The sequence below is a fragment of the Pan paniscus genome, chromosome 11 (assembly GCF_029289425.2).
Source record: "Pan paniscus chromosome 11, NHGRI_mPanPan1-v2.0_pri, whole genome shotgun sequence".
NCBI lineage: Eukaryota > Metazoa > Chordata > Mammalia > Primates > Hominidae > Pan > Pan paniscus.
The window spans coordinates 46390217-46416445 of NC_073260.2; the positions used below are offsets into that span (position 1 = coordinate 46390217).

Below are 26229 nucleotides of genomic sequence, written 5' to 3' on the forward strand. Positions count from 1 at the left end.
GGCAGAGTCTGGGGGCACGCCCTGCCCCCAGGCCTGCAGTGACAGACCTTGTCTCTGCCTCCCAGCGGACTAGCCAGGTTGGTGGGTGCTAAGAGAGAGGGCTCGAGGCTAGGGGACTCTCCATGGCGACCCCACAGCACAGTCTTTGGCCCCAGCAGACACCTGCCCTGCTGGATTCACCATGGCCGGCAGGCCAATTCCAGGTGCCTGCTCGGTTCCGGAGCTGTGGGGCTCTGGGGGTGGCCTCTCTATGACTCAGTTTCCTCAGCTGTCAAGTGGGGATTTCCTGGGGTTGTGGTGAGATGGCAGAAATAGAACTACTGAAGCAGGCAGAGGACGGAGTCCTGACCCTTCAAAGAAGGGCCTCATTAGGGCTGCAGCCGATGCTTAGTAGATGTGTGTGAGGGAGCAGCTCCGGCACTGCTCTGTAGGGGATGAATGTGGGTCAGAGCTCAGCTCTGCAGGGGAGAAGGCAGGGCCAACGGGCTGGGGTCCCCTCGAGGCCTCCTCCACCCCGTCCCTGCTCCAGCCTGAGCTGGGTGAGGGGCTTTGCTGCTTCCTTGGGCAGCAGCTGGAGCCGATTGAGACGCTGCTGTGCAGCTGAAAGGGTCTGATTCCATCTCCCCCTGGTGGGCACTGTCCAATGTGGAAGTATGCAGGTTGTTTAGCATCCCTGAGCCTCAGTTTCCTTAGTGTGAAGTGGGACCAGAACATCCAGCATAGCGTGGGAAGCTGTGGCAGAGGCCCAGGTAGCCAGCAGGGGCTCCGTGTGCAGTGGCTGCAGCAGCATCCCAAGCATGGCCCAGCTAGAGCTCGTGGGAGCTCACCTGTGCCCTCATCTCAGCTGTCCCCGCCTCACCTGTGTTCTCATCTCACCTGTCCCCCCCATCACCTGTGACCAGTCTCCCATTTCTGGCTCTTCCTCCTGCCCTCTCAGTCCCCCAGGTAGGTGCCCAGCTTGTCTTCCCAGGTGTCTCCACATGGTGCTATATGGATATTAGAGGGGCGGGGGTCCTGACCAGTGAGCACCCCCAATCACTGGTCCCTAAATTCCCCCACTCTCTCCCAGAGGCCCTCAGGGCTCTGATGCAAACAGAACCCCGCCCCCAGTAGCCTTTGCAAGGTCCCCACTGGCACCATCTTGAGTGCCCTGCACCCCACCCTCCCCACCTCTGAGCCTGGCCATCTTCACCTGCCACCTGCCCACCCCCTGGCAGGACAACAGATGCAGAACTGCTTTCCAGGTGGTGTGTGGCCGATGTGATTCCATCACCCTTGTCCCTCAACCCTTTATCAGCCAGCCCACCTTGTGGGGGGACGCTGCTGAGGGGCTGGGGAGAGATCACCGAGGCTGCGCCCACTGCTGGTGGCCAGTGTTTATTTATGCAGATAAGCACTGTGTGCCACTAGCATCAGGAACAGCCACAAATCTCATGCGCCTGCCACTCAGTGGCTGGGGTAAGTCCTAGCAGAGCTTCTGAGCATGGTTATTTAGGAACCATGAGTCCAGCTAGGATGGGGCAGGCCCACCTCCTGGGGGCTGCAGGCAGAACCTCAGGAGAGGACAGAGAAAGGAGGTGGGAAGCAAGTCACGATTCAGCTCACACGGTGTAGACAGGCTGGGCAGAGGCGGGGTGGACCACGCTGCAGACCAGCAGGATGTGGCTGTCCCTGGCAGTGCCCATGCTGCCTCTTTCTGCCTTCCGGGCCAGCATCACCACACGGCCCATATGGATGATGGTTACTTTGGCAGTCGGCCCCTGCTCTGGGCCACACTGCTGGGGCTGGAGGCCAGGCTCTTAGCCAAAACTTGCTGGGTGACCCTTGGCCAGTGGTTGCCCCTCTCTGGGCCTCAGTTTCCTTCCCTCCAAAGCCAAGTGTCCTGAGCTCTGGGCTGTTGGCCCACGCTCAGCAGTCCAGGGTGCTCTTCATGGGGCCTCCAACACCACCTCCCAGGACAGCACAGGTCCAATGTGGTGGTGTGCAGGGCAGTGGGAGACTCAGCTCACGGAGCAGCTGCGCCCATAGGGACCTGAAGCTGCAGGGCCCCCGGGCTGTCCTGGGCCGTGTCCCCATGGGCAGCAGTGCTTAGGGTTTCCAGCCACCGCTGCTGCAGCTCTGCAGAGGAGGTGCTCAGGTACCAGGACTGCTTGGCCCACTGCAGCTTCCACACATGCCCTGAGTCCAGCCTCTCCTCAGGGTCCGGCACACTCAGTTTGCAGCTGGGGAGAGGGATGGTGCGGGGCAGCCGGCTGTCCTGCAGCAGAGGAGCAGATGGTCAGCGGGGCCACAGCTTCCTGGCCTCGGGCTCACCTCAGTGATGGGGGCCTCTCCCAGGAGGCCACTCCCAGACCCTTGCAACGCAAGGCAGGTGCTGAGCCCGAGGGGTCTGGTGGCTGTGCCTGCACTGCCTTTTGTCAACAGGAGGACAGTCGGTGGGGGCATCCACTGGTTCTTCCCGAGGGAGATATAGGGAGGGGGATGCCTTGCCCACCTCACCAGACCCCCAGACTCCATGGCCTTCTTTGGGCTGTCTGGCCCCTGGGGAGGCGAGGCAGGACAGGCCAGCCCCTGTGACAGAGTAGCAACTGGGGCTCCAAGGGGCCAGGCCAGGGCTGTGTGGGTTCCTGAGTCTCACCTGACAGGTTCTGTGGCTCCTGGCCACCCTTTGTGCCCCCTTGGCCCACCCCTCCTTGCACCGTGGCTGGCTCTGGGGTCCACCCAGGTGCCAGTAGGTTCTGTCTCCTGTGACTGGCAAGCAGAGGGAATCCTGCGCTGCTGGGGAAACTGAGGCCCCAGGTAACACTGCTCAAGCAGGTGGACCCCAGCTGGTGGCACAGGCCTGCCTGTGGGTGCCTCAGGCCTGAGGCTCTGGGCTGCTGGCCTGAGGGCCTGGTGGGGTGGGGACACGTACCTGGCTGCCTCCCTGCAGGTGCAGCACCTGGGGATCTGACATGGGGATGGCGGCCCACACCTCGCTCCAGGTCTCACCACTCTCTGACAGCCGCAGGGGGCCGCAGAGCAGGCTGGGCTGGGGGTCTGCAGTGGGTGTCTTCTGGGGACACAAAGACACAGGTTAGGGGCAGTCTCCCCTGCAGTGGTCACCCCTGTTGAGGAGGCTGGGGTAGGGCCAGGGCCACTGCTTGGGAGGAGCTGGCTGTGGAGACATGGCCAAGGCCTGCACAGAGACTGGGACCAGCCTCACCCGGCTTGCAAGGGTCACTAGAAGCCTGCAGGACATAGGCATGTGTGGTATCAGCTGGGGTTTGCAGGCTGGGCCCTCCAAGGGGAGGGCATCCATATGCTGGGTCAGGACACATCAAAATCATAGGAAAACCCAACAGCAAGTACCTGAGGGTGGGTCACGGGACAGGGACTTCAAGCGTGTCAGTTCTACACACACCATATACGTGCACGTGCGTGCACACACAGCACACACACACACACCACACACACAGGCCCTCCCTCTGTCATGTCACTGTTGGAGCTACTGTCCACCATTTGGACATGGCTTAGACACCCCCTGCCAGAGCTGGACCCCTCAGACCTGGGCCCCCCTTCGAGGCCAGAGTCCACCTTACAGGGCCCTGGAGGCCCGTGCCCCAAGGACCTGGGGCTCTCAGAACACACCTCGGTATTTAAATTGCAGGCATGAGGGAGCTCGGTAGGCAGTGCAAGGTCCTTCTTCACCATCAAGACCATTCAACACTCAGTCCTAATAGACTTACATCCTTGACTTCTTAGACCAAGGACCTAGGTCAGGGCTCCAACCACAGCTGTAAGTCAGAGCAGCTGGGACTCTGAAAACACACTGACCCCCTGATCACCTCACTGAGCCTCTAGGAGGGAGATCAACACTAGAAGCTTCCCAGGAGACCCCAACGTGCAGCTGGCACTGCAAACCGCAGGCTGTGTCGAGTGGAGAGAAAGGGCGATGTGCTTTTCTGGAAATTCACGTTTTCTTTTTCAGCTTTCCTGCAACCCCCCAGAATAGACTGTATTCTTGAGGAAGGAAGGCAGGGAAAGCAGCAGCTACTCTCAGAAAGAGGAGTGGAGGAGGAAAAGAGGAAGAGAAAGAGAGGAGGAGAAGGGGAGGGGGAGGAGGAGGGAGAGAGAGGAGGAGGAGAAGGAGAGGGAAGAGTAGAAAAAGGGTACGGGGAGGAGAAGGAGCAGGAGGAGGAGGGAGAGGAGAAGGAGAAAGACAGTGAGGCGGAGGGAGAGGAAGGAGGGAGAGGAAGAGGAGAAGGGGACGGGGAGGAGGAGGAGAAGGGTACGGGGAGGAGGAGGAGGGGGTGCCTGCCTCCAGGGCCCTGCTCACCCTCTGACAGCTGGAGGTGAGGCAGGCAGAGAGAAGGGCAGTATCTCCCCTCAGGTGGGCCTCAAGGCCTGGACTTGAGGGCAGCTTCAATCCATGCCCTCCAACCAGGTGACCAGGAGTGACACTTGTTCCCATCTAACTCCTGGATGCAAATGGTTCCCAAGCCTTGGCCCTGGCTGGTCCCGAGAAGCCAGCGTGCACACACGGGATCTTCCGAGTGTGTTCCCAGCCTGGGGGCCCCACTGAGACACACCCACATCTATCCTGGTCCCAGGGACACTCCGAAAGCAGAGGCAGCTGGAGCTGCTGGGGCACAGGAGCAGGTGTCTGGAGGCTCTGCCGCGCCACCAGGAGGGGAGCAGGAGCTGGGAGCACCCACCTCTGTGCTCTCAGGGGCCACTGGCTGTGTCAGGAAACAATCTCTGCAGACACGGCTCTGCCGGCTGTTCTCGGCCTTGAACTCGGAGCACTTCCCACAGATGACCTGCCAAACAGAGGGCACGTGTGACCCCAGCACCCTGGGACAGAGGATTATCCAGGAAGACGCCAGAGGAGGTAGAGTGGGCGGGAGGTGGAGTGGGCGGGAGGAGACTTAACACAGTGTGGCGAGGGATAAGAGCTTCTCCTTGAGGGGATCCCTGTCTGAGGGCAGAGAGCAAGGCTGGCCCTGCTGGGCATCTAGTACCCACCCTCCTGTCCTGGAGGGTCCAGAGTCCAGGAGTCTTGTGTGCATGGGAGGAAGAGTGGGAAGAGCCACCAAGCACAGGGGAAGACGCCCCATCACTGGCCATCAGGGAAATGCAAATCAAATTCATAACCAGAAACCACCTCTCACCGCTCAGCATGGCTATTTTCCAGACAAACAATGACAACAGCGACAAAAAGAAAACAGTGTTGGCACGGATGTGGAGAAATTGGAATCCTTGCACTGTTGGTGGGAAGTAAACTGGTGCAGCCTCTGTGGGAAGCAGTAGGGTGGTTCCTCAAAATGTTAAACACAGAGTTACCATATGATGCCACAGTTCCACTCGGGGTATGTACCCACAAGAACTGAAAGGAGGATCTGAAGGGATGTTTGTACATTCATGTCCATAGCAGCGTTATTCACAACAGCCAAAAGCTGGAAGCAACCCGTGTCCATCGGCAGATGAATGGATGAAGTTGTCATGGTCTGTCTGTACACTGGAATGTGATTCAGATGCATGGGTGGAGCATGGGAATTTAGCCAAGGAGTGCTCCTCAGTGACTTTTCCAGAGCTTTTCCTACCCTGGACACTCCCAGCAGACCCCTTTGTGCCCCCTCCTCTGGCCCCTGCAGCTGCATCCCATCGGTGGTCCTGTCTCTCTCTGCCTCGGTCTCCCTCCCTCTGCTGGATCCTTTTCCCAGCACAAAGAGGCTCCTGCTGTCTCAGGGCCACCCACACCCACTTCTGCATCTGCTTCTCCTGTTCCATCCTGCCCCACGTACTGAATGTTGCAGAGGACTTGGAGGTCCTTGTTCAAACCTTGGGAAATTCTAGTTTGAACCTAAACCTGCGGGCACTGGCTGCTAAGGGACCATGGCACTCAAACACTGAGCTCATATCGCAGGTCTCAGGAGCCACAGCAGAGGGGAGATTGCTCTTTTTAAGTAGATGGAAGGCACCCTCTTCTGGAGTCCTACTTTTATGAGGATTTTATTTTTGGAATTTCTCTTTTCTCTATCACTTCTTGTGTGAGGAAGCAGGAATACCGGGCAAACCAAGGCAATGAAAGCCAAGCTAAGCCCCAGCAGGCTGACACGGAGATGCAGTGATGTCACTGAGGGCACCGAGCCACCTCTGCTGGGGAAGTCCAGGTTGGCCATGAGGATGCTCACTCCAAGGAAGATTAATGGAGGCTGCAGCTTCTGATCCTGAGTAGTCACAAAGCCTGAAGCCTGGAGCTGAGCAGGGACCTGGGCATGTATTCTGAGGATGGCTCTTAAAGCAACAGATTCTCTCCTCAGGTCTGATGGGGAAACCAGGTTTGAGTTAAATCCCCCAATTCTAGAGTACAAACTGGGCCCCAAACTGAGAGTTCTTTAAGAGGCACAGATCACATTTCCCACTTGCCTGCCCATCCATCCTCTACCATACATTCATCCATCCATCATCCATCCATCCATCATCCCTTCATCCACCCATCCATCCATCCACCCATTCATTATCCACTCATTCATTCATCCATCCATCCAGCCATTCATCTATCCACCCATACTTCTGTATGCCATCCAACTATTCGTCTGTTCATCCATCCATCCATCCATCAATTCTCCAGTCATCCATTTATACTTCCTATATATCCACTTCCATTCATACTTCCATATGCCATTTATCTAACTACCCACCTATCCATCCATCCCCTCATCCATCCATCCACGCATCCATCTACCTATTGATTCACCCACCTCTCCAACCACTCATCCATTCATCCATCCTTCTACCCACCCACCCATCCATCATCCATCCTTCCAAGGACTCATCTACTTATTCCCCTCCCCCTGCTGCCCCCCCCGCCATGTGGCAAAGGTATGACAAGCAACATCAACCGCTTCAGGCACAGGTTGCTGGTGCCCTTTGGAAAAACACCTCCAAAGCATTCTGTGCTGAGATCCAGTTGCTAACACAGATTCAACTTTAATCTCTTAACCTAAAGATACTTAAATGATCAGTTCCTTCCTCAGGGATACTTTTACATTCAACATTAAGCATTGAATTTTCTCCATTCTCAGGAGAAAGGGCTTTGGAGTGAGGGGAATGGAGATGGTGTGCAGCTGGGGCGCCAGTCGGAGGCATTGCCTCATCACATGGGCCCACCAGGCCTTCAGCACCACTGGAGCGCTGGGGCAAAGGCCAGCAGTAGGAGCTTCCAGCACAGCCATACCCTTCACCCGTCTCCAATACACCTTGCAAGGAATGAGGACTATCATCTCTGTGTTCTCAAGGTCACCCAGCTAGGGGTTCTCTGGTTCCAAATCCAGCACTTTTTCAACCACAAGTAGTGTTTGTTGAACATCAGAGCTGACCAGAGAAAAGTGATTTGATTCTACTTCGGACAGGACAGTTTTGCACTCAAGGGTATCTATATCCATGAGCCAGGATCAGGAAGCCCTTCCGTGCAGGGCTGGTGTGCATGGCTGGTGTGCTGCTGGTGAGGACTCAGCTGCTCTGTCAGAGCAGAGGACAGGGTGGCCTCCTGTCCCTGTCCCCCTCTCCCGGGACTCACCGCCCCGCACAGCTTGCAGTGATGCCTCCTCTTGGTGATGGAGTTGAAGGTCTCACCACAGCTCTTACAGCTCTGCTTCTCCTTGTCACGTCTGGTCTTAGAGGATAGTTTTCTGGGCTCGAGCTATAAGGAGGCAAATAGATGCCATCAGCTTCTGAATCATGTGTGCACCCTACCCCACACGGCAGTGGAGTGGCAGCTCTCGTGACTGTAAAAGCCACACAGGCTCAAGGCAAAAAGTGGAACATGCAGAAGGGAATGAAGTGAAGAGCCAAGTCAGCCACGTCTCTCTTCCCTCCCTCACCTCCCAGCGGCTGCCTGTGCCCATGGCACCGAGTAAAGATTTTAAGTGGATCAAGATCTTCATGTTTGGAACAACTTGGCCAATGACTTTATCTGGTGCATCTGAGAAACTATTGAAAGGAGCCACAGCTGGAGGAACACAGCACTTACTAGGGTGGGCAGTGGGCAGCACAGCCATGGCCTGCAGCCCTGGGGACGGGGGCATCCCTGTCTGCAACTGGAGCCGTGTGGCCATGCGCCTGCTCTATACTGGGCACCGCGGGCCACACCCTCCAGGCACGCCACATGGATGAATATAGGTGTGCACCCACATGCCTGAGTGTGCAGACAAGCATGGCAACATTTTAGGGGGAGGCTGGACGCAGTGGCTCATGCCTGTAATCCCAGCACTTTGGGATGCTGAGGTGGGCAGATCACTTGAGGTCAGGAGTTTGAGACCAGCCTGGCCAACATGGTGAAACTCCACATCTACTAAAAAATATACAAAAAATAGCCGGGCATGGTAGTGGTAGTGGGTGCCTGTAATCCCAGCTACTCGGGAGGCTGAGGCAGGAGAATTGCTTCAACCCAGGAGGTGGAGGTTGGTTGCAGTGATGCAGTGAACTGAGATCCCGCCATTGCACCCCAGCCTGGGCTATAGAGCGAGACTCTGTCTCAAAAAAAAAAAAAAAAAAACTGTGAGGACATGTGAGGAAGCCATGAAGAGCTGAGGCCAGGGTCAGGGGCTGTACCCTCCTCTGTCTCCTGTGCCTGAACTGCCTACAGAGGAGGGTGGTGTGGAGGCTGGAGCAGGTGTAGCCTGGGGCTGCCCAGTCCAGCCTTGGTTTCCCTGTCTGATTATGAACAGTGCCAGGTGGAGAGACCCCAGTCTCCTGCCTCCTGTCAGCCCTGCAACCCTGGATGACTCACCTCTCCTTTCTGAGCCTCAGTTTCCTCACCTGTAAAATGGGATGGGTGACTGGTCCCTGGGTCGTAAGCCTCATCACAGTACATAAAACCCCGACTGCGTTTGGCAAGTTGCTAATTACCGTTTCCTGTTACAATAGCCTGCAACCCCTGGAAAGGCCCCATCATTTGATGAAATAACTTCCTGGGCTTTTGAAGCTTGGTCCACACCCAGCATTTCCTCTCTGGGGAGGAGGTGCCTCCCTTGAGACACTTTGTTATGGGTGCAGAAACCACTGTTAAGAAGACTTTAGGAAAAGGCAAAGATATGTATCGAGTTCCCCAGGATGTCAGAGCTGGAACTGCCACTAGAAATGTTTATCTCAACCTCTCCAGTCAGGGAAACTGAAGCCTGCAGGTGTTTTTCTTTCTTTTTTTTTTTTTTTTCCTGTTTAAAAGAAAACTACCTAAAATAAGCTTACCATTACTGTAGCTGAGCAGAATAAAAAGAGGTCTGGGATATGCTTTAAAATATTACAGAAAATAGGGGTGTGTGTGTGTGTGTGTGTGTGTGTGCGTGCGTGCATGCGTGTGTGTGTGTGTGTGTCGGGGCTAGGGGCTGAGGGGCCATAAGAACAGCACCAGGCTGAGGTTTCTGGAGCTGGGGAGGGATACTCATTGCGGTTATCCCCACTTGTATGGGTCCAAAACTGCCTTAGGAAAATGCTAAACAACACGCTTAAAAAAAGTTTAACATAAACTCTTCAGGTTTAAGGAGAAGGAGGGCCAGGCGCAGTGGCTCGCACATGGAATTCCAGCACTTTGGGAGGCTGAGGCGGGAGGGTTGCTTGAGGCCAGAAGTTCGAGACCAATCTGGGCAACATAGTGAGACCCCGTCTCAACAAAAATCCAAAAAATTAGCTGATGTGGTGGCACGTGCCTGTAGTCCCAGATATTTGGGGGGCTTAGGTAGGAGGATCGCTTGAGCCTGGGAGGTCAAGGCTACAGTGAGTTTTGATCACACCACTGCACTCCAGCCTGGAGAGCACAGCAAGATCCCAACTCAAAAAAAAAAAAAAAAAGAAAGAAAGAAAAAGATGAACTGAACTGGTTGGGGGTGAAGAAGCAAGAAAGAGGTGGCTCAGATTGGGCATAAGCATTGGAGGCTGTGATGGGCTGAACTATGTCCCCCCAAATTCGTATGTTGAAAATATAATTCCCAGTAACTCTGAATGTGACTATATTTGGAGACAGGGCCTTTAAAGAGACATTAAGTTAAAATGAGGTCTTAGGTTGGGCCCTGATTCAATCTTACTGGTGTCTTTATAAGAAGAGATGAGGACAGAGAGACACAGAGGGAAGACCATGTGTGGAAACAAGGAGGAAACTGACATCTCCAAGCCAAGGTGAGGCCTCAGGATAAACCAACCCTACCCACACCTTGATCTCAGACTTCAGCCTCAGGTAGTATTTTGTTCTGGCAGCCCCAACAAACTGACACCAGTGCCTCTGTGCAAATTCTGGCCGGGCACTTCCAGCTGTGTGGCCTGGTTTGTGGTCCCCGTTCATTGGCCCACCTGCAGGTCCCCCCAGCACCTGTCCTGCTTGGCACAGGAGCCCAAGGGCAGGGCTGGCTTGAGGGTGACAGGGACTCTCACTCGCTGTGCTGCAGCCCCCGGCACCTCTGTTGAATGGGCCTTGCTCCAAAGACACAGGTGAGGCGGCCTGGGCTCCCTCTGCAGTTTCTCTCACACCCAAGACCACAGTGGGGGCTCCAAGCACACTAGGTGGGGAATGGGCATCACTGACCTGGCGGCAAAAACCTCTTCTCCAGGTGGGCACCCAGAGAGGCTGGGAAGTGGGAGTGATTAGTGGAAGGGCAGCCCCGATGTGCACCTCAGCCCAGAACTGCCTGCTCTTGACCCCGGAAGGGGGACCCTGGCCACGGCACCCAGGGGCAGCACTGCATGGTAGCTGAGAACAACACAGGGCGTGCCCATGGGGCAGGGGGCAGCAGGGGCTGAAGGAGCAAAGAACAACCATGTGGGAGGACAGGTACCTGCGGGGCTGGGTGCACAGCAAGAGCTTGGCCTCTGAGGACCAGTGGGACCGGGTCCCAGTGAAGGGACAGAGGACAATTCTGGAAGCAGCGAGTGTGGCTCAGGGCTGAGGCAGTGCCGGGAGTCCCACTGGCTTCCTTTATCTGGCAAATCTTCCCAGCTATGGAGCTGAGCTGAGCACTTGGGGTGGGTCCTGGCCCTGCACCAGCTCCCAAGGAGCTGAGGTCCACAGCCCGTTGAGGCCAACCCTCCAGCTCCCATCATCAAGGTGTGGCTGAATTTGTAGGCATGACGCAGTAGCTGAGAGGCAAGAGGCCCACCTGAGTAGCGAGGGATGGTCTCTCGGCCATGCACACGCCCCTTTGTGAATGAAGTTACCACGCAGGTTGACCCAAAGAAGGGAGTTCAGGTTTTCGTTGTGGATGTCGGGATATCAGAAAAGCTGGGCCCAAGTCTCTCCAGGAAGATGGAGAACTGTGGCTTCCTCAGTATCTGACTGAGTGACTTCACCCCCAAAGCGCCCAAAACACACCAGCGTTGACCCAGAAAGTGGTCTCCACCAAGGGCCAACGGGGCTGCCCCCTCCAGCATTTTTTCTTGAGCAAATTGAGCTGCACATCCAGGAACTGGGGGCACAGCTGAGTTACACAGAATTGGAGCCCAGTAAGTGGCCCTGATGAAACCGAGTCAGTTTCATCAGCTGCTGGAAATGACCCAGCAGGGGACACAGACTGTGAGGCGCAGGCACTGCCTGGGGCTATTCCAACAGGAGGGTGGCCAGGCTGAGGCCTGATGCCTCTGCTCCAGCCCTGCCCTGGAGCCCCGAGGGTGGACACAGGGCGTGGCCTCGTCCCAGGAGGGGCAGTGCCTGAGAAGAGGCCCTGGCACTGGCCTGTCAAGGGTGCCCTTAGATGCCTCGCTGGCTCCTTGGAGGGGTTCGTGTGTCACCCATGGTGGGTCTGAGGCCCTAAGAGACCTTTTGGATTCTGACATTTTGTGTTTCTGTTAAGAGCAACTCCACGCTTGCCCATCAGGGAAGGCTTTGAATTCTGCAAGGCCCCTTGCAAAACTTCCTGGCTTGGGTGTAGCTTCTCCTAGGAAAGGGGCTTACAGGGACTATACCACTGAAGAAATTGGGCTCAGGAAGTAAGTTGAAGTTTGGTATACTGTAGCAAAAATCACTGTTGTTGATGAGAGAATGAACTTGCTTTTGAGTGCTTTGTAAAACGCACACTGAGCTCACCTCCATCACACCACATTCACCCTGTGCAGCTTGACACAGACACTGAGCTGTCCCAGCTCCTACCCTAGTCTCAACTCTGCTGTTTTTGCTCACAGGAAGACACCAGTGAGGAACACAGGGCCAGGCCAGGCCACATCCACTGTTCGTAGGGAGGCCCTGGGCTGGAGCTGAGGTCTGTGGTTGTTTGGTGGTCTGTCGTGGGCCCAGCTCTGGCTTGGTGTGGGTAAGGGACAGAGACAAGAGACCGGAACTGGAATTGTGACCCTGAGTACCTGGCTCCCCAGGCTGCTGCAGAATCTGAGGCAGCTGAACCCTGGGCCAGGGGAAGTAAAGGGAGTGGGGCAGGCGGTGCTGTCCACCCAGCTGGGCGCACCCATCGAGGCACAGCGGGTCTGCTGGCCACAGCCTGGTCCAGCAGATGCCCGGACACTGACTGAGGCCCTGAGCCCCAGTTACCTTCTCGCCTGTGACGGAGGCAGGCGGCCAATAGGGGCATTGCCTGTGTGGCCAGCAGCGCCTGACAGCTTCTCTGATCTCTCTGCCCAGAGCCAAGTGAGGCTCAAGAGGCGGCATTTGCTCAAAGCCCTGCTCCAAGGCCATCTCCAAGCTGTGTCTTCCCACAAGTTAAAACATTTTAAACAATGGCCTTGCAGGTTCTTCCAGCTAGAACATTCTCCTGTCCGGGCACCAACCCGGGGTTAGACTCCCCAGGACCCTGTCCCACACTCAGACGCCCTGTGTGGATCCCCTCAGCCAGGCCTGGGCTCCTGCTGTTCCTACAACCCGCCCAGGTCCTGCCCACCCAGGGCATCCCTCAGCACGTGGCCTCCACCCACTTCTGCTTCCTTGCCTACCCAAGACACTGAAGGTGCCTCTCCATGTCGTATGGGCTCACACCAAGGACAGACGCATTCACAAACGACAGGTGGCTCTCACTGAGCCTTGATGCCTCTGCGGCAGGACTGTGACCACGGATGTCTCCATAAGCCTGGCCCAGGGCCCGGGGCTGGACATGGAGGGTCATCAGGCAGAGGCCAGCCAAGTTCATACCTTATGTGAGCTGTGTGTGTGGGAGGCAGTGCTCTGTGCCAGGGCATCACCATGGAAACTGTCAGGGATGTCTGCCCTGGCTGTGGGATGCCAGGCAGTGGGGCTGATCAGGCAGTGCCTCATATCCATGGGTGTGGGCTGTCACGTCCCCACTGTGACCCTACGATTGTGTGTCCACTGTGGGCAGCTCAAGCTTCTGTGGCTGTACTCACACTATGAGTACACATTGCTTTTCATAACTTTCCTAAATGCTCCAGAAAAGGGCCTAAAGAGCTCTGTGAGTCTGGGGCACAGCCAGCCTCACACTTACTGTTGGGCAATACAAAAAGTTGCTGACGGGCGGATTCCCATCATAGGCTGGGCATGGTGGCTCACGCCTGTAATCCCAGCTGAGGCGGGCGGATCACAAGGTCAAGAGATTGAGACCATCCTGGCCAACATGGTGAAACCCCGTCTCTACTAAAAATACAAAAAATTAGCTGGGCATGGTTGCATGTGCCTGTAGTCCCAGCTACTGGGGAGGCTGAGGCAGGAGGATCACTTGAACCTGGGAAGTGGAGGTTGCAGTGAGCTGAGATTGTGCCACCGCACTCCGGCCTGGGCGACAGAGCGAGACTCCGTCTCAAAAAAAAAAAAAAAAAAGTTGCCGATGGGCGGGTTCCTGTCATTGAGACATTTTTATCAGGGTCCCCCGGGGCAGGCTACAGGGCTTCATAGACTTGGACAGAGCAAACAGCAGGTGTCAAGGCCCTGGGGCCTAGCAGGGCAAGGGGAACCCAGGGCATCTCAGGGGAGGGTGGCCAGGAAGCTGGGTGAGGCCAGACACAAGAAGAGACAAGTGAGAGGAGATTCTCTCCTAGGAGGCCAGGGCACCACTTTCCCCCAAGCTGCCCACCCCGTGTCAGACTTCCTCGTTTCAGTGTTAATAAGATGTCCCTGCAGGGTGCCTGTCTGCTCTGCAGAGGCCAGGTGGCTGCGCTTTGTGAATCTGGGGTCTCTCCTCTTGCCTGTTGGGATGTATGTGCAAGCCCCCCACGCCTCCACACTCTGTCGTGCCCCTGAAGCACTACATCTTTCCCGAGGCCTCCTGAGTTTCTTCATGGTTTCCCAGTGCCTGGCCAGCCCAGATCATGATGGGTGGGGCCTGGTAAAGCTCAGGTCATGGGAGGGGGCAGCCAGCGGCCAGCCCACCTGGAAAGACCCGTCTTGGATGGGGCTAGGGCAGCCATCTGGGGCCATGTCATTCCTGGGCCTGCACAGCATGGGGTGAGGCGAGGCACCTGGAGAATCACCCTCCTGCATCTGGGCACAGCAGCCACATCGGGGTGCTCTACGGTGATGTTGCTGTCAGCGTTGGTGAGTGCCAGGCCTGGGCACCAATGATGATGGCTCCAGGTACAGATGCTCTCGGCCCTCATCCTCTTTAACTTCCCAGATTAAACGGAGGGAGGCAGGCCTTATCCCAGTTCCCTATACCCTGGCAGGCGGGCGCGTGGACACAGTCTGCCTGGCCAGAGCAGCACCCTTGTGGGCTGGCTGCCATAAGGCACACGAGAACACAGACGGGGAGAGGCAGGGAGGCTTAGGCCTCCCTGGCCGCTGCTTAGGGTGAAGAACTAAGCAGTCCTCTGCATTACCGAGCCTCCTAAGGACCTTGCACTGTTAATACATGCTTTATGGGATGATTCACACATGTTAAGAGCATAAATGTTCACTTGGAGCTCAGAAGATTCTCACGTGTGCCCAGCTGTGTGACCACCTCCAACCAGGTAATGGACATCCCCACACTGACAGGCCTCTGCGTGCCCACCTTACAGAGTCCCCTGCAGTGACCACACAATTCATCAGTGCCTGGACTCAGACATAGCTTCACCTCCGCACACCCAGGCCCCCAGTCACAGTGAGCAGGGCAGACTGGCCCCTCAGCCCTCCGCCTCCAGGGAGCCCTGGTCTGACCCTCCCTCTCCATCTTCCCTATAGGTCATCCTGGTCTGACCCCCTGCTCTGCCTTTCACCCCTGCTGACCGCTGAGCATGGGGCACTTACCCCTGCTGCACCCGAACTGCCTTCGGTGGTTACCACAGGCTCCACAGGGCTGGTGCTCGTGATCTGGAAGGGACACAGAGGCCGAGTGAGAGGAGATTCCAGGGCCACGCAGCCACTGTGCAGCGGGGGGACAGTTCCTGAAGCCCCCAGCACCTCTGTGCATTGAGGGCAGGCTCGGGAGCAGAATTCCCAGGCCTAGGATTTGCTGTGCCTCTGGGGAAGCTGCTCCCTCCCTGGGCCTGGCCTGAGCTGGAGGCCTCTCCTAGAAGGAGCATCTCCCAGTGAGGTGGGTGGCTGGTGGGTGATGCCTCCCTCTGGCCCGCCCTATTCAGGGGCTCTAATTTACACCAAGTCACCCAGTGAGTAAGGAGGGTCCCTTTGGGTTCTCTCTCATCCTCCAGGGTTCCTTGTGGGGTCTCTGCAGCTCCCCGACTTTCTCAGCACAGTGAGGCTCTGGGCTCAGCCTCTGAACAGAAAGGGCTTGGCCAGACTTAAGGACAGCCAGGCTCAGTGTCTCACATTCCCAGGTCACCTCCACTCAAGGCAGTCCCAGGACTCTTTCTTTCTGGATGGTGCAAAGTTCTTGCAAAGTAAATGCAGAAAGCAGAAAAAACCTAGCGGACTTGATACAAATATGAAGTGGATATGGGGGAGGTGGGCTGTGCCAGGCAGACCCCTGGAGGTGGTAGGGAGGGCAGAACCAGCCTGGAGTTGGGATTCAGGCCTGTGAGGTCTGGGTCAGGCGGCGAGAGTTGGGGCACCCTCACTCTGAGTCATGCCTGGTGCCCCCGTGAAGGCTGGAGCAGAGGGCCTGGCATAGGGTTCAGGGCACCGTCTCTCCTGGGTGCCTCCCTGGATATGTCCTTGCTACACTTCCAACCCCTATGCCTTGTCCAGGGCCAGTGACTCCAGGGCCTTCCTCGCAGCGGGCAGAGATCGGCCTCCTCACCCAATCCTCTCTCCCTGACTCCAGGGAAGCCCCGGGGGGAGAAATGGCCGGGGATTGGCCCTGGGGCTGCAGCCCTGACTCCCTGGCCAGGCTTCTCGGCAAGGACCCTGCAGCCCCACCTCTTTCCCAGCCTAAGTCTCCATGTGAAATCCCCCTGGGCCCTTGGGGCAGCTCCACGTGAGGATGGGGAGTGAGATGCTCCTATTGCTTCCCTCAAGGGGCTCTGAGCCACCATCTCCCAGGTCACGGGGGCACTGGGAGGGAAATACAAACACAGAAAGGTGTCTGCAGTCATGGGCTGTGCTAGACCAGACAGAGTGGTATGCGGGCAGTGCACCACAGCCCTGTGATGCCAGTTCCACCACCCATGGCCTGGGGACGTCACAGAGCTCCTCAGACTCGGTTTCTGTGGGGATGATGTAACATACCTTGGTGTGTAGGATGCTGTGCAGAAGGCACCAGACAACCAAACAGGTCATGAAGGAGCGCTTCCTCCACGCCCACATCCTGCTTTCCCGCCCAGCTGGGCGCTGACCACGGGCCTGGGGCCCAGCAGGCTGCAGCGGCACTTAGTAGAGGGTGGGTAGGGGTGAAATTAAGTTCAGCCTAAAGCTGCCATGGAAAGGTGGCCGACTGTTCAAACCATGTTCAAATAAGGCAAACGCGGAACTGTAACCAACCCAGCTGTTTCTGTGCCTCACTTTCCTTTTTCTGTCCATAAATCCTCTCTGACCACACAGCAGCACAGGAGGCTCTCTGGACCTATTCTGGTCTCAGGGGTTGTAGGGGGTGGGTGCTATCCCATCCACAAATAGTTGTTTGCTCAATTAAATTGTTAAATTTAATTTGTCTTAAGTTTTTCTTTTAACACAAGGGAGTGCCCGCTGTCCTGGTCCCTGGTGTAGCAGGAGGAAAGCCTGGAGGTCAAGCTGCCCACCCAGATGCCAGTGCCTTCTGCTCTCCAGAGGTAGCCCGTCCCCTGGAGGTCCCTCTGCACCCCGGGCCACTGACTCACAGGCATGTCTGGAGAGAGGCTGGGGTCCTCATCCTGGCTGAAGGCGCCACCAAAAGCCTTGAAGGTCTCGCTGTTCTGTTTGTGCTTCTCGATGGTGGCCTGGATGATCTGGACACAGCAACACAACAGTGAGGACTATAAAGGGGCATGGGAGGATGCTACCCACAGGAGGGACGTGCCTGCCTCTGTCCCGAGGACGGGCCTTGGCGTTCCCAGAACAATGCCCAGGCCACTGGCCATCTCCCTTCCCCCCTACCAATGATGTGGTCTCCCCTTGGAGCTGTCCAGATTGAGGAGATCCACCCTGAGCGGGGAACCTGGCCTGTGACTCCACCAGGCCCACTCATGTTTATTTGGGGGCCCTCAAAGAAATGAATGGGTTGAAGGGCTTGTGGCATCTGAAGCTGCTTATGAAGGCACAGTGTGGTCACTGCCTCCCTGCAGGGTACAGCACAGGGCCAGCAGTCCCGGAGGCCAGGGCCCCCACCCTCTGACCCAACATGAATGGCCTTACTGCTCAATCACTTGGTCATTTGGTTACTTTACAACTTTAGAAGCTTCACCTGAATCCATTCTTTCTTCTCTTCCTCTGTCCTAAAAAACCAAAACGGTCTTGTATTAATCCAGTCTTGGATACTGACTCTAAATGACCAGCCCTCTCTCAACCCTGCAGCACACCCGAGCCACGCACTGGCTTGTCAACGCAGCTCAAGGATTGGAAGATTGGCCCCAAGGGCCTCAAAACACTCGTGGCCTGGTGGGGCCAGGTGAGCCATGTGGAGCCCTCTGCAGTGGCTGTAACTCAATGCCTCCTTGGACCATAATGGGTCATTATGAAGATCCCACTGTTGGTAGGGTGTGGGAGAACAGAACTCCCATGTATGGCTAGTCAGAGCACAGCCTGACATCACCTTAAAGGGTAGTGTGACAACAGCCACCAACATTTCAAACAGATGCACTACCCTGTGACCAGCAAATCTATGTCAGCAATCTGACGGCTACAATTACACACATGCAGAAACACCTAAAAACAAGGACACTGCTTGCAGCAGCAACTTGTGATGGCCAGGTTCGGGAGGAGCGCAGGTCCTCGTCAGTGGGAACTAGCTAATGATCATAATGGAAAATTATGTTGCTTTAGGAATGGTGTGCAGATATGGGATGATTCTTGACAAATTAAGTGAAAAAGCAAGGTGCAGGACAGGTTATACAGTAAACAGCCATCTGTGATTTAAAACATAGATATATGTGCATGTGCATAGAAAATCCTAGAAGGGGCTGGGCACGGTGGCTCACACCTGTAATCCCAGCACTTTGGGAGGCCGAGGGGGTGTGGATCACCTGAGGTCAAGAGTTCGAGACCAGCCTGGGCAACATGGTGAAACCCCGTTGGGTTTTCACTCAAACAAAAAATTAGCCTGGCGTGGTGGCGGGTGCCTGTAATCCCAACTACCCAGGAGGCTGAGGCAGGAGAATCACTTGAACCTGGGAGGTGGAGGTTGCAGTGAGCCGAGATTGTGCCACTGCACTCCAGCCTGGGCAACAAGAGCGAAACTCCGTCTCAAAAAAAAGAAAAGAAAATCCTAGGATACTCAAGAGAGGACTAAGAATGTGCTGGGCCTGCTGAACAGGAGGTGGGCAGAGGCTTAATTTTCATCAACTTCCCTTGGTACTGAAACCGCCCCGAGTCCCATAGATAGTTTATCTGATAAACATACAAATTGACCCTTCTGGTCTTAAAGCTTGAAAGTTAACATTTGTTTTATCTGAGTTCCTTCCTCAGAAAACACCTTCAGGCCTCTCAAAAAAACCATCAAGGGACTGAAACTCACCAGGTCACCACATCCAGACAATGAGATGCCCAGACCCTTTATTCATCATGATTGCTTCCTTGCCCCTCCCTAGTTCCTGTTTTCTTACACATTGTTACATTTATTCCCTGCTGTGTATGCCCCTAGTTTTAGTTGGTCAGGGAGATGGATTTGAGACTGAGTTCCCATCTCCTCGGCCAATTAAAGCTTCTTCCTTGGCAATAATCATCTCAGTGATTGGCTTTCTGTGCAGCAAGCGCAGGACCTAGACGGAACCCTGGTGCTTCAGTAACAGTACTTTTAAATTTTAAGCCATGCATAAATAAAAATATATTACAAGGTTAACCAGTTTAGAAAAAGAAGACATGAGGTCAAAGACATTCACTAGAAACAGCCCGTTCCGTACCGCGTCTGCAGCTCCAGGGACCTTTTTCTTCCCGTTATGATGAATGTATGTGCTGTGTTTGGCTTGACGATATCCTGCACCTGAAGGGGCAAGAACAAAGAACAAAGCAAACCTAAGCTGGTCATTTTAGCTCCAGCCTCATGTTTTCTGACTTAGAAGTGTTTCCCCAAGGAGGTAACAGAGGTGAGCCTGCAGCCCCACAGTTCTGCAGGGAGAGGGGTGCAGAGGCTCAGGTCAGCGTGACTGCTACATGAGCTGGTCCATCAGGGACAGCGGGCCTCCCATCCTGCTCAGACACAGCTAGGACCGCTCATCTTCTGTGCTTGGAACTCTGCTGACCAAACCCACCCCCCCGACACCCAGCCCGTCAGGCATCCTCCCCATGTCGCCCCATCCATCCTCCTTGAAGCCAAGCCATTCCCCACAGGCACCACTGGGCACTGCCCGCCACAGCAGCCACGTCCCCTTAGGATGGAAAGGGATCTGATGAGAAGAGCAAGGATGGCCTTAGCCACCCTGCAGAGTCTGAGCCCCTGAGCAGGTGCGCCCTGAGATTAGAGATGTAGTAAATAGGACAATGTGTGCCCAGAACTAATGAAAATGGGGTCACTTCTTCATAGAACCGCAGCCACAGATTCCATCCTCTTCCATCAGGGTAAGACCACAGAGACCATGGCCGGGCGCAGTAGCTCACTCCTGTTCCATGTCTCATTGCAGTGGGGTAGTTGGGGGACTGGAATGGGTCCCTGTCCCCTGTAGGGAGGGCTTTGAATTAATGGGTGCTCCAAAAATATTTGCTAAATCAAAATATGTAATCATTTGCTTAATGCCACCAAAAATCCCTTCTTACCTTGAAATTCTCTGAATTCAGGTTAAGAAAAAAAACACTAACTAGAGAAAATACCTTTTTTTAAGGTTGTTTCATTATTATTTTTAAAATTATTTTTGAGACAGGGTCTTGTCCTGTCAGTCAAGCTGGAGCACTGTGAGTGGCACAATCATAGCTCACTGCAGCCTTGACCTCCTGGGCTCAAGCAATTCTCCCACCTCAGCCTCCCAAGTAGCTGGGAATAGAGATGTGCGCCACCATGCCTGGCTAATTTTTTATTTTTTATAGAGACACGGTTTCACTACATTGCCCAGGCTGGTCCCGAACTCCTGGGTTCAAGTGATCCTCCTACCTCAGCCTCCCAAAGTACAAGGATTGTAGGCGTGAGCCAGCAAAACTACGTGCCCAGCTTTTTATAGTAGTTAGAAGAAACCACTTTTCTAGTGTTTCTCTACAAAAAATCGGTCATGGCTGGGCACGGTGGCTGACGCCTGTAATCCCAGCACTTTGGGAGGCCGAGGCGGGTGGATCACGAGGTCAGGAGTTTGAGACCAGCCTGACCACATGGTGAAACCCCGTCTCTACTAAAAATACAAAAATTAGCTGGGCGTGGTGGCGTGCACCTGTAATCACAGCTATTCTGGAGGGTGAAGCAGGAGAATCCCTTGAACCTAGGAGGTGGAGGTCGCAGTGAGCCGAGATCACGCCATTGCACTCCAGGTTAAGAAATACCATTAAAAATAATGACTAACTAGGCTGGGTGCGGTGGCTCATGCCTGTAATCCCAGCACTTTGGGAGGCCAAGGCGGGTGGATCACGAGGTCAGGAGTTCGAGACCAGCCTGGCAAACATGGCAAAACCCCTTCTCTACTAAAAATACAAAAATTAGCTGGGTGTGGTGGCACGCACCTGTAATCGCAGCTACACAGGAGGGTGAGGCAGGAGAATCCCTTGAACCCAGGAGGTGGAGGTTGCAGTGAGCCACGATCATGCCATTGCACTCCAGCCTGGGCGACAGAGCGAGACTCCGTCTCAAAAAAAAAAAAAAAAAAAAAAAAAAAAAAAAGAAGGTCATTCTGGACCATGCTACAGATCTGCCTGGAACCCTCCCCCAGCTCCGGTGCAGGAGGACAGGAAAGAGCTCGGGACCCAGGAACCAGGCAAGGGAAGCAGGCCCCCGCCCCAGCCAGGATTGCTCCCTGCAACCCTGGGCTTCATGTTTGGGTTTGTAAATAGGGCCCTGAGTCCCAGTCTCACAGGTGACAGGATTCAGTCCAGGTCCTGGTGCCATCCCTACTGCCCCCTGCATCCTCCAAGGCTCTGCAGAAAGGGGAGTTGGCAGCAACGTGGCAGGTGGGCCAAGCAGAGAAGGGTGGAATCCTGCCCTTCCAGCCTGGGGCACCAGGACTGAGACAATGCCTTGGTCACAGATAGGGTCTATGGCTTGGAAAAGCAGGTAGGGGTGCCAGGCTGCACAGAGGTGAGTGCCTCAGCGGCCAGAGCCTGGTGTCCCCAGTCCTGCTCAGTGCCCCTTCCAGGGGGACAGGTTTGAGATGGAGGAGCTCACCCACCTGGAGGCCTGAGATGTCCATCTTCTCCCGGACGCTGAACTTCTGGCCCATGAGCCGCAGCTTGGGCACACAGTAAAGGATCATGCTGTTGAACTGCAAGAGGGATGGCACAGGTGAGGAACGAGAGCTGCCCGCAGGCCACCCCAGGGGCCCCAGTGAGCTTCTCACATGGGATCCTTTTCATTTTTTTTTAATGTTATAAAGTGAAAAATATTTTTAAAAGATATGCACAGTAATTTTAACTATGGTTACATCTTTGAGTGAGGAGACTCTAGTCGCTAGCTTTATTTTTGTTCATTTCTATTTTTAAATTTTTAAACCATGAACATGAGCTAATTGTATAATTTTAAAAAAACCTTTTTTTAATTTTTTTGAGATGGAGTCTTGCTCTCGTTGCCCAGTCTGAAGTGCAATGGCGCAATCTTGGCTCACTGCAAACTCCGTCTCCCGTGTTTAAGAGCTTCTCCTGCCGCCTCAGCCTCCCGAGTAGCTGGAATTACAGGCGGGTGCTACCACGCCCGGCTAATTTTTGCATTTTTAGTAGAGATGGGGTTTCGCCATGTTGGCCAGGCTGGTCTCAAAGTCCTGACCTCAGGTGATCCGCCCACCTCAGCCTCCCAAAGTGCTGGGATTACAGGTATGAGCCACCACGTCCAGCCAAACCAAATCTTTTGAATGAGCTACTGATACATTCACCAACATGGATGAATCTCTCAAACCCACATGGTGAGCTAAAGGAGCCAGACTCATCTCATGGCATTGATGTGACATTTGGGAAAGGCAAAATTCTAGAAACAGAGAAGAGATCCATGGTTGCCAGGGCAGGCGAGCACTTGCCCACAAGGGGGTGGGACAAGGGAACTTGGGGGTTGGGCGGGGGCAGTGATCAAATTGTAACTTGGCCAGGTGAGGTGGCTCACACCTGTAATCCCAGCACTTTGGGTGGGTGGATCACCTGAGGTCAGGAGCTCGAGACCAGACTGATAAACATGGTGAAACCCCATCTCTACTAAAAATACAAAAATTAGCCGGGCGTGGTGGCGCACGCCTGTAATCCCAGCTACTCAGGAGGCTGAGGCAGGACAATTGCTTGAACCTGGGAGGTGGAGGTTACAGTGAGCGGAGATTGAGCCATTGTACTCCAGCCTGGGTGACAGAGTGAGACTCTATCTTAAAAACAAAAACAAACAAAAAAAAAACTTGTTCTGTAACTTGATTGTGGTCACAACTGTATTAGTCAAAACTCAGAACTGTAAAGCAAAAATGAGTTTTAGTTAACGTAATTTTTAAAAACTTAAAAAAAAACCTTTCAAAGAAATAATTGTTTATTCAAGGAGAATCAGAAGCTAAAGGAAAATGGAGGAGGAAAGAAGAACCACATCTGTTTCTACTGCGCCATGGCACCCGGGGGGGTCTCGAATTACACTTCCATCCCACCTTCCCCCTCCCTCCCGGCCAGGGGTTGGCTCAGGAATAGTTGAAACTGTGATTCGCTGCTACAGTTCTCTGTGCTGTCCTGGTTGCTACAAGCTGAAGTCTGCTCAGTTCTGGGGAGGAAAGAGGTATGGGCTACGAGGGATTAAAAAATGAGATATTTGCAGCAAATGGGGGAAGAGCCACTGGCAAAAGTTTGTTGTCTGGATGTGGAGGAGGGAGGCTCCCTATGGCTGGGGGGGGATGCTGAGGGTCTCAGAGGGAGCCACAGTCCCAGTAGGAGCGGCCACAGAAGAGCCATGTCCTTGGGCAGCCAGAGCCCTCCTGGCACTGCCCTGGGCTTGAGGCAAATGGCAAGGGAGGCTCTGCGGCTGGGCTGGCAGGGGCCAGGCTCACCAGGAAGAGGTGGCGGTCCTGGGGGGTGCCGTTCTTGGCTGACAGTTTCTGGATTTGGCCCTCCTTGATCAGTTCATTGGCCGGGTTGACAATGTCTTCTTCCCCACCCAGCTGCTCGTACACCTCCAAGAGCTTGTGCATTTTCTCCTGCAAGAGACATGGGACTCAGGCACCAAAGGTCTGTGAGAGTGGCTGGTGACCTAGAGATGCACGGAGTCCTTCCCTGCAACCATGGCCCAGAATCCAGAGAGGGCAATGAGCTACTGACAAGGGTGGGAGGGAAAACAGAGTGATGTTTGAGTTGGGTATTGAAGGATGAATAGGAGTTCACCATGCAGAGCATAAAAACAACGATAAACAGGAACAGAGCTAACCATTGCTGTGAGCCATGTGCTGTTCTACATGATACATGTTTTAACTCACCTAGTGAGGTGAGTGCCATTGTTATCTTCATTTTACAGACAAGGAAACTGAGGCACAGAGCGGTCAGTTGAGTATCTGAGACCCAGACTCGGACAATCCATATGTCACCTTCCCCTGACCATGGTGACTGGTGGGGTGGTCACATGGGTAACCAGCACCCAGAAGTGCGATGGGACAGCGTCAAAGCTCATGCTTCAGCTCTGAGCCAGACGCCAGTGTAGCAGAACGCAGAGGTGAGCCTGCGGCAACCTCGACAACAGCCACATGTCTGAGTCTGTACCTGCTGTGCCTTGGAAGCCCCGTCCTTGGACCTGAGTGATCTCAGCCTGTACATCCTGGAGGCGGCTGGGTTTGGCTGACCCTTCCGTCTCTGGCACCAATGCAGGTAGGTGCAAGTGGGCACAGGGTGTGGGGGGCACCAGAGGAGCCAGCAGCAGAGAGCTTAGAGGAGCAGACTAGGGTAGGGGTAAGGGTCTTTTGAGAACTGGGGGAATGGGCAGGTACCTGGTATATACACAGGGGAGCTGGGTGTGCACCTGCCCACTACTGGGGGCTGGGTGTGCAGTTAGTGTGTACCGGGGGGCTGGGTGTGAACCTGGTATGTACTGGGGAGCTGCGTGTGCAGCTGGTGTCTAATAGTGGAGAAATGCATGCACCTGGCATGTACTGGGAGGGCTGGGCAAGCACCTGGTGTGCACTAAAAGGGCTGGGTGTGCACCTGTCATGTCCCAGGGGGCTGGGTGAGCACAGAGCCAGTCCATGAAGGGACTAATGCAGCTTTAGTGAGTGAATGAATGACAATAACACTGAGCATTGACACTTCCCGCACCAGGCAGGTCCTGTTCTGAGCATTCTATGTAGATTGATTCTTTTTTTTTTCCCCCCTACACCTGGTGGCTCACAGGTGTGAGCCACCACACCTGGCTAATTTTTGTATTTTTAGTAGAGACAGGGTTTCACCATGTTGGCCATGCTGGTCTTGAACTCCTGACCTCAAGTGATTCGCCCACCTCGGCCTTCCAAAGTGCTGGGATTACAGCCATGAGCCACCACGCCTGGCCTTGCTGAGGCTTTTGAACACAAAAGTTGCCATGGGCTCAGGCCATTTAGGGCTGAGTTCCATGGTAACACATGGCTGACACTTTCCAGGGCAGGCCGGGGACCACTTTGTGGGGCAGGACTTGGGGCTGACCCTGGACATGTTGCAGCTCTCACTCTCCTTAGTGTTTTAGGAGTCATGAAACAGCTGTTCTCTGAGAGGTGTGTGAGTTTTGGGTGAAAAGACTTGGATTTGTATAATTAAATGAAACTGCCTAGGGAAAGTACCTGGAACATAATGGATACTTAGAAAACAAAGGAAATTCCTTCTTTTCCCCCTGGTTTTTGTTATACTTTTTTTTTTTTTTTTGAGACAGAGTCTTGCTCTGTTGCCCAGGCTGGAGTGCAGTGGCGTGATCTCGGCTCACTGCAAGCTCCGCCTCCCGGGTTCATGCCATTCTCCTGCCTCAGCCTCCTGAGTAGCTGGGACTACAGTCGCCTGCCACCATGCCCAATTTTTTGTATTTTTAGTAGAGACGGGGTTTCTCCATATTAGCCAGGATGGTCTCCATCTCCTGACCTCATGATCCACCCGCCTTGGCCTCCCAAATTGCTGGGATTACAGGCGTGAGCCACCACGCCTGGCCTAGAGTGATTCTTTTTTTTTGAGACGGAGTCTCACTCTGTTGCACAGGCTGGAGTGCAGTGGCATGATCTCAGCTCACTGCAACCTCTGCCTCCTAGGTTCAAGCGATTCTTCTGCCTCAGCCTCCCAAGTAACTGGGACTACAGGCATACACCACTACGCCCAGCTAATTTTTGTATTTTTAGTAGAGACGGGGTTTCACCATATTGGCCAGGCTGGTCTCGAACTCCTGACCTCATGATCCACCCGCCTCGGCCTCCCAAAGTGCTGGGATTACAGGAGTGAGCAACCGCGCCCGGCCCATAGAGTGATTCTTTTACTCTCCACAGATGCCCAGTGAGACAGGCTCTGTCGGGGCTCCCATTTTATAGATGGGGAAACTAAGGCATAGAGTGCTAAATAACTCACCAAGGACACAGGTCTATTATAGCAAGGGGCGGGGCTGTCCAGCTGACCCCCCTGGGGATGGGGGTGGAAGGAGGTATAAAAGAGTCACTTGTGGAGCCCCCCAAAGGATAACGGCGAAGGGGCTGGCCCACAAGGGCCCCTGGCCCTCACTC

The 26229-nt window shown here is 54.7% G+C and overlaps 1 protein-coding gene across 1 annotated transcript in view; it reads right to left on the reverse strand.

The window, feature by feature from the left end:
• Positions 1-1362: 1362 nt before the first annotated feature.
• Positions 1363-26229, reverse strand: part of FGD3 (FYVE, RhoGEF and PH domain containing 3) — an 88790-nt gene continuing 63923 nt past the window's right edge. The window contains exons 9-18 of the mRNA XM_003807850.4: positions 23563-23709; positions 21733-21825; positions 19333-19412; positions 17679-17709; positions 17116-17223; positions 15152-15214; positions 7565-7687; positions 4698-4802; positions 2915-3055; positions 1363-2257 (exon numbers count right to left, since the gene is read on the reverse strand). Coding sequence (XP_003807898.1) covers positions 2006-2257; positions 2915-3055; positions 4698-4802; positions 7565-7687; positions 15152-15214; positions 17116-17223; positions 17679-17709; positions 19333-19412; positions 21733-21825; positions 23563-23709 — 1143 coding nt within the window. The 3' untranslated portion in view covers positions 1363-2005. The remainder of the gene's footprint in view (positions 2258-2914; positions 3056-4697; positions 4803-7564; positions 7688-15151; positions 15215-17115; positions 17224-17678; positions 17710-19332; positions 19413-21732; positions 21826-23562; positions 23710-26229) is intronic.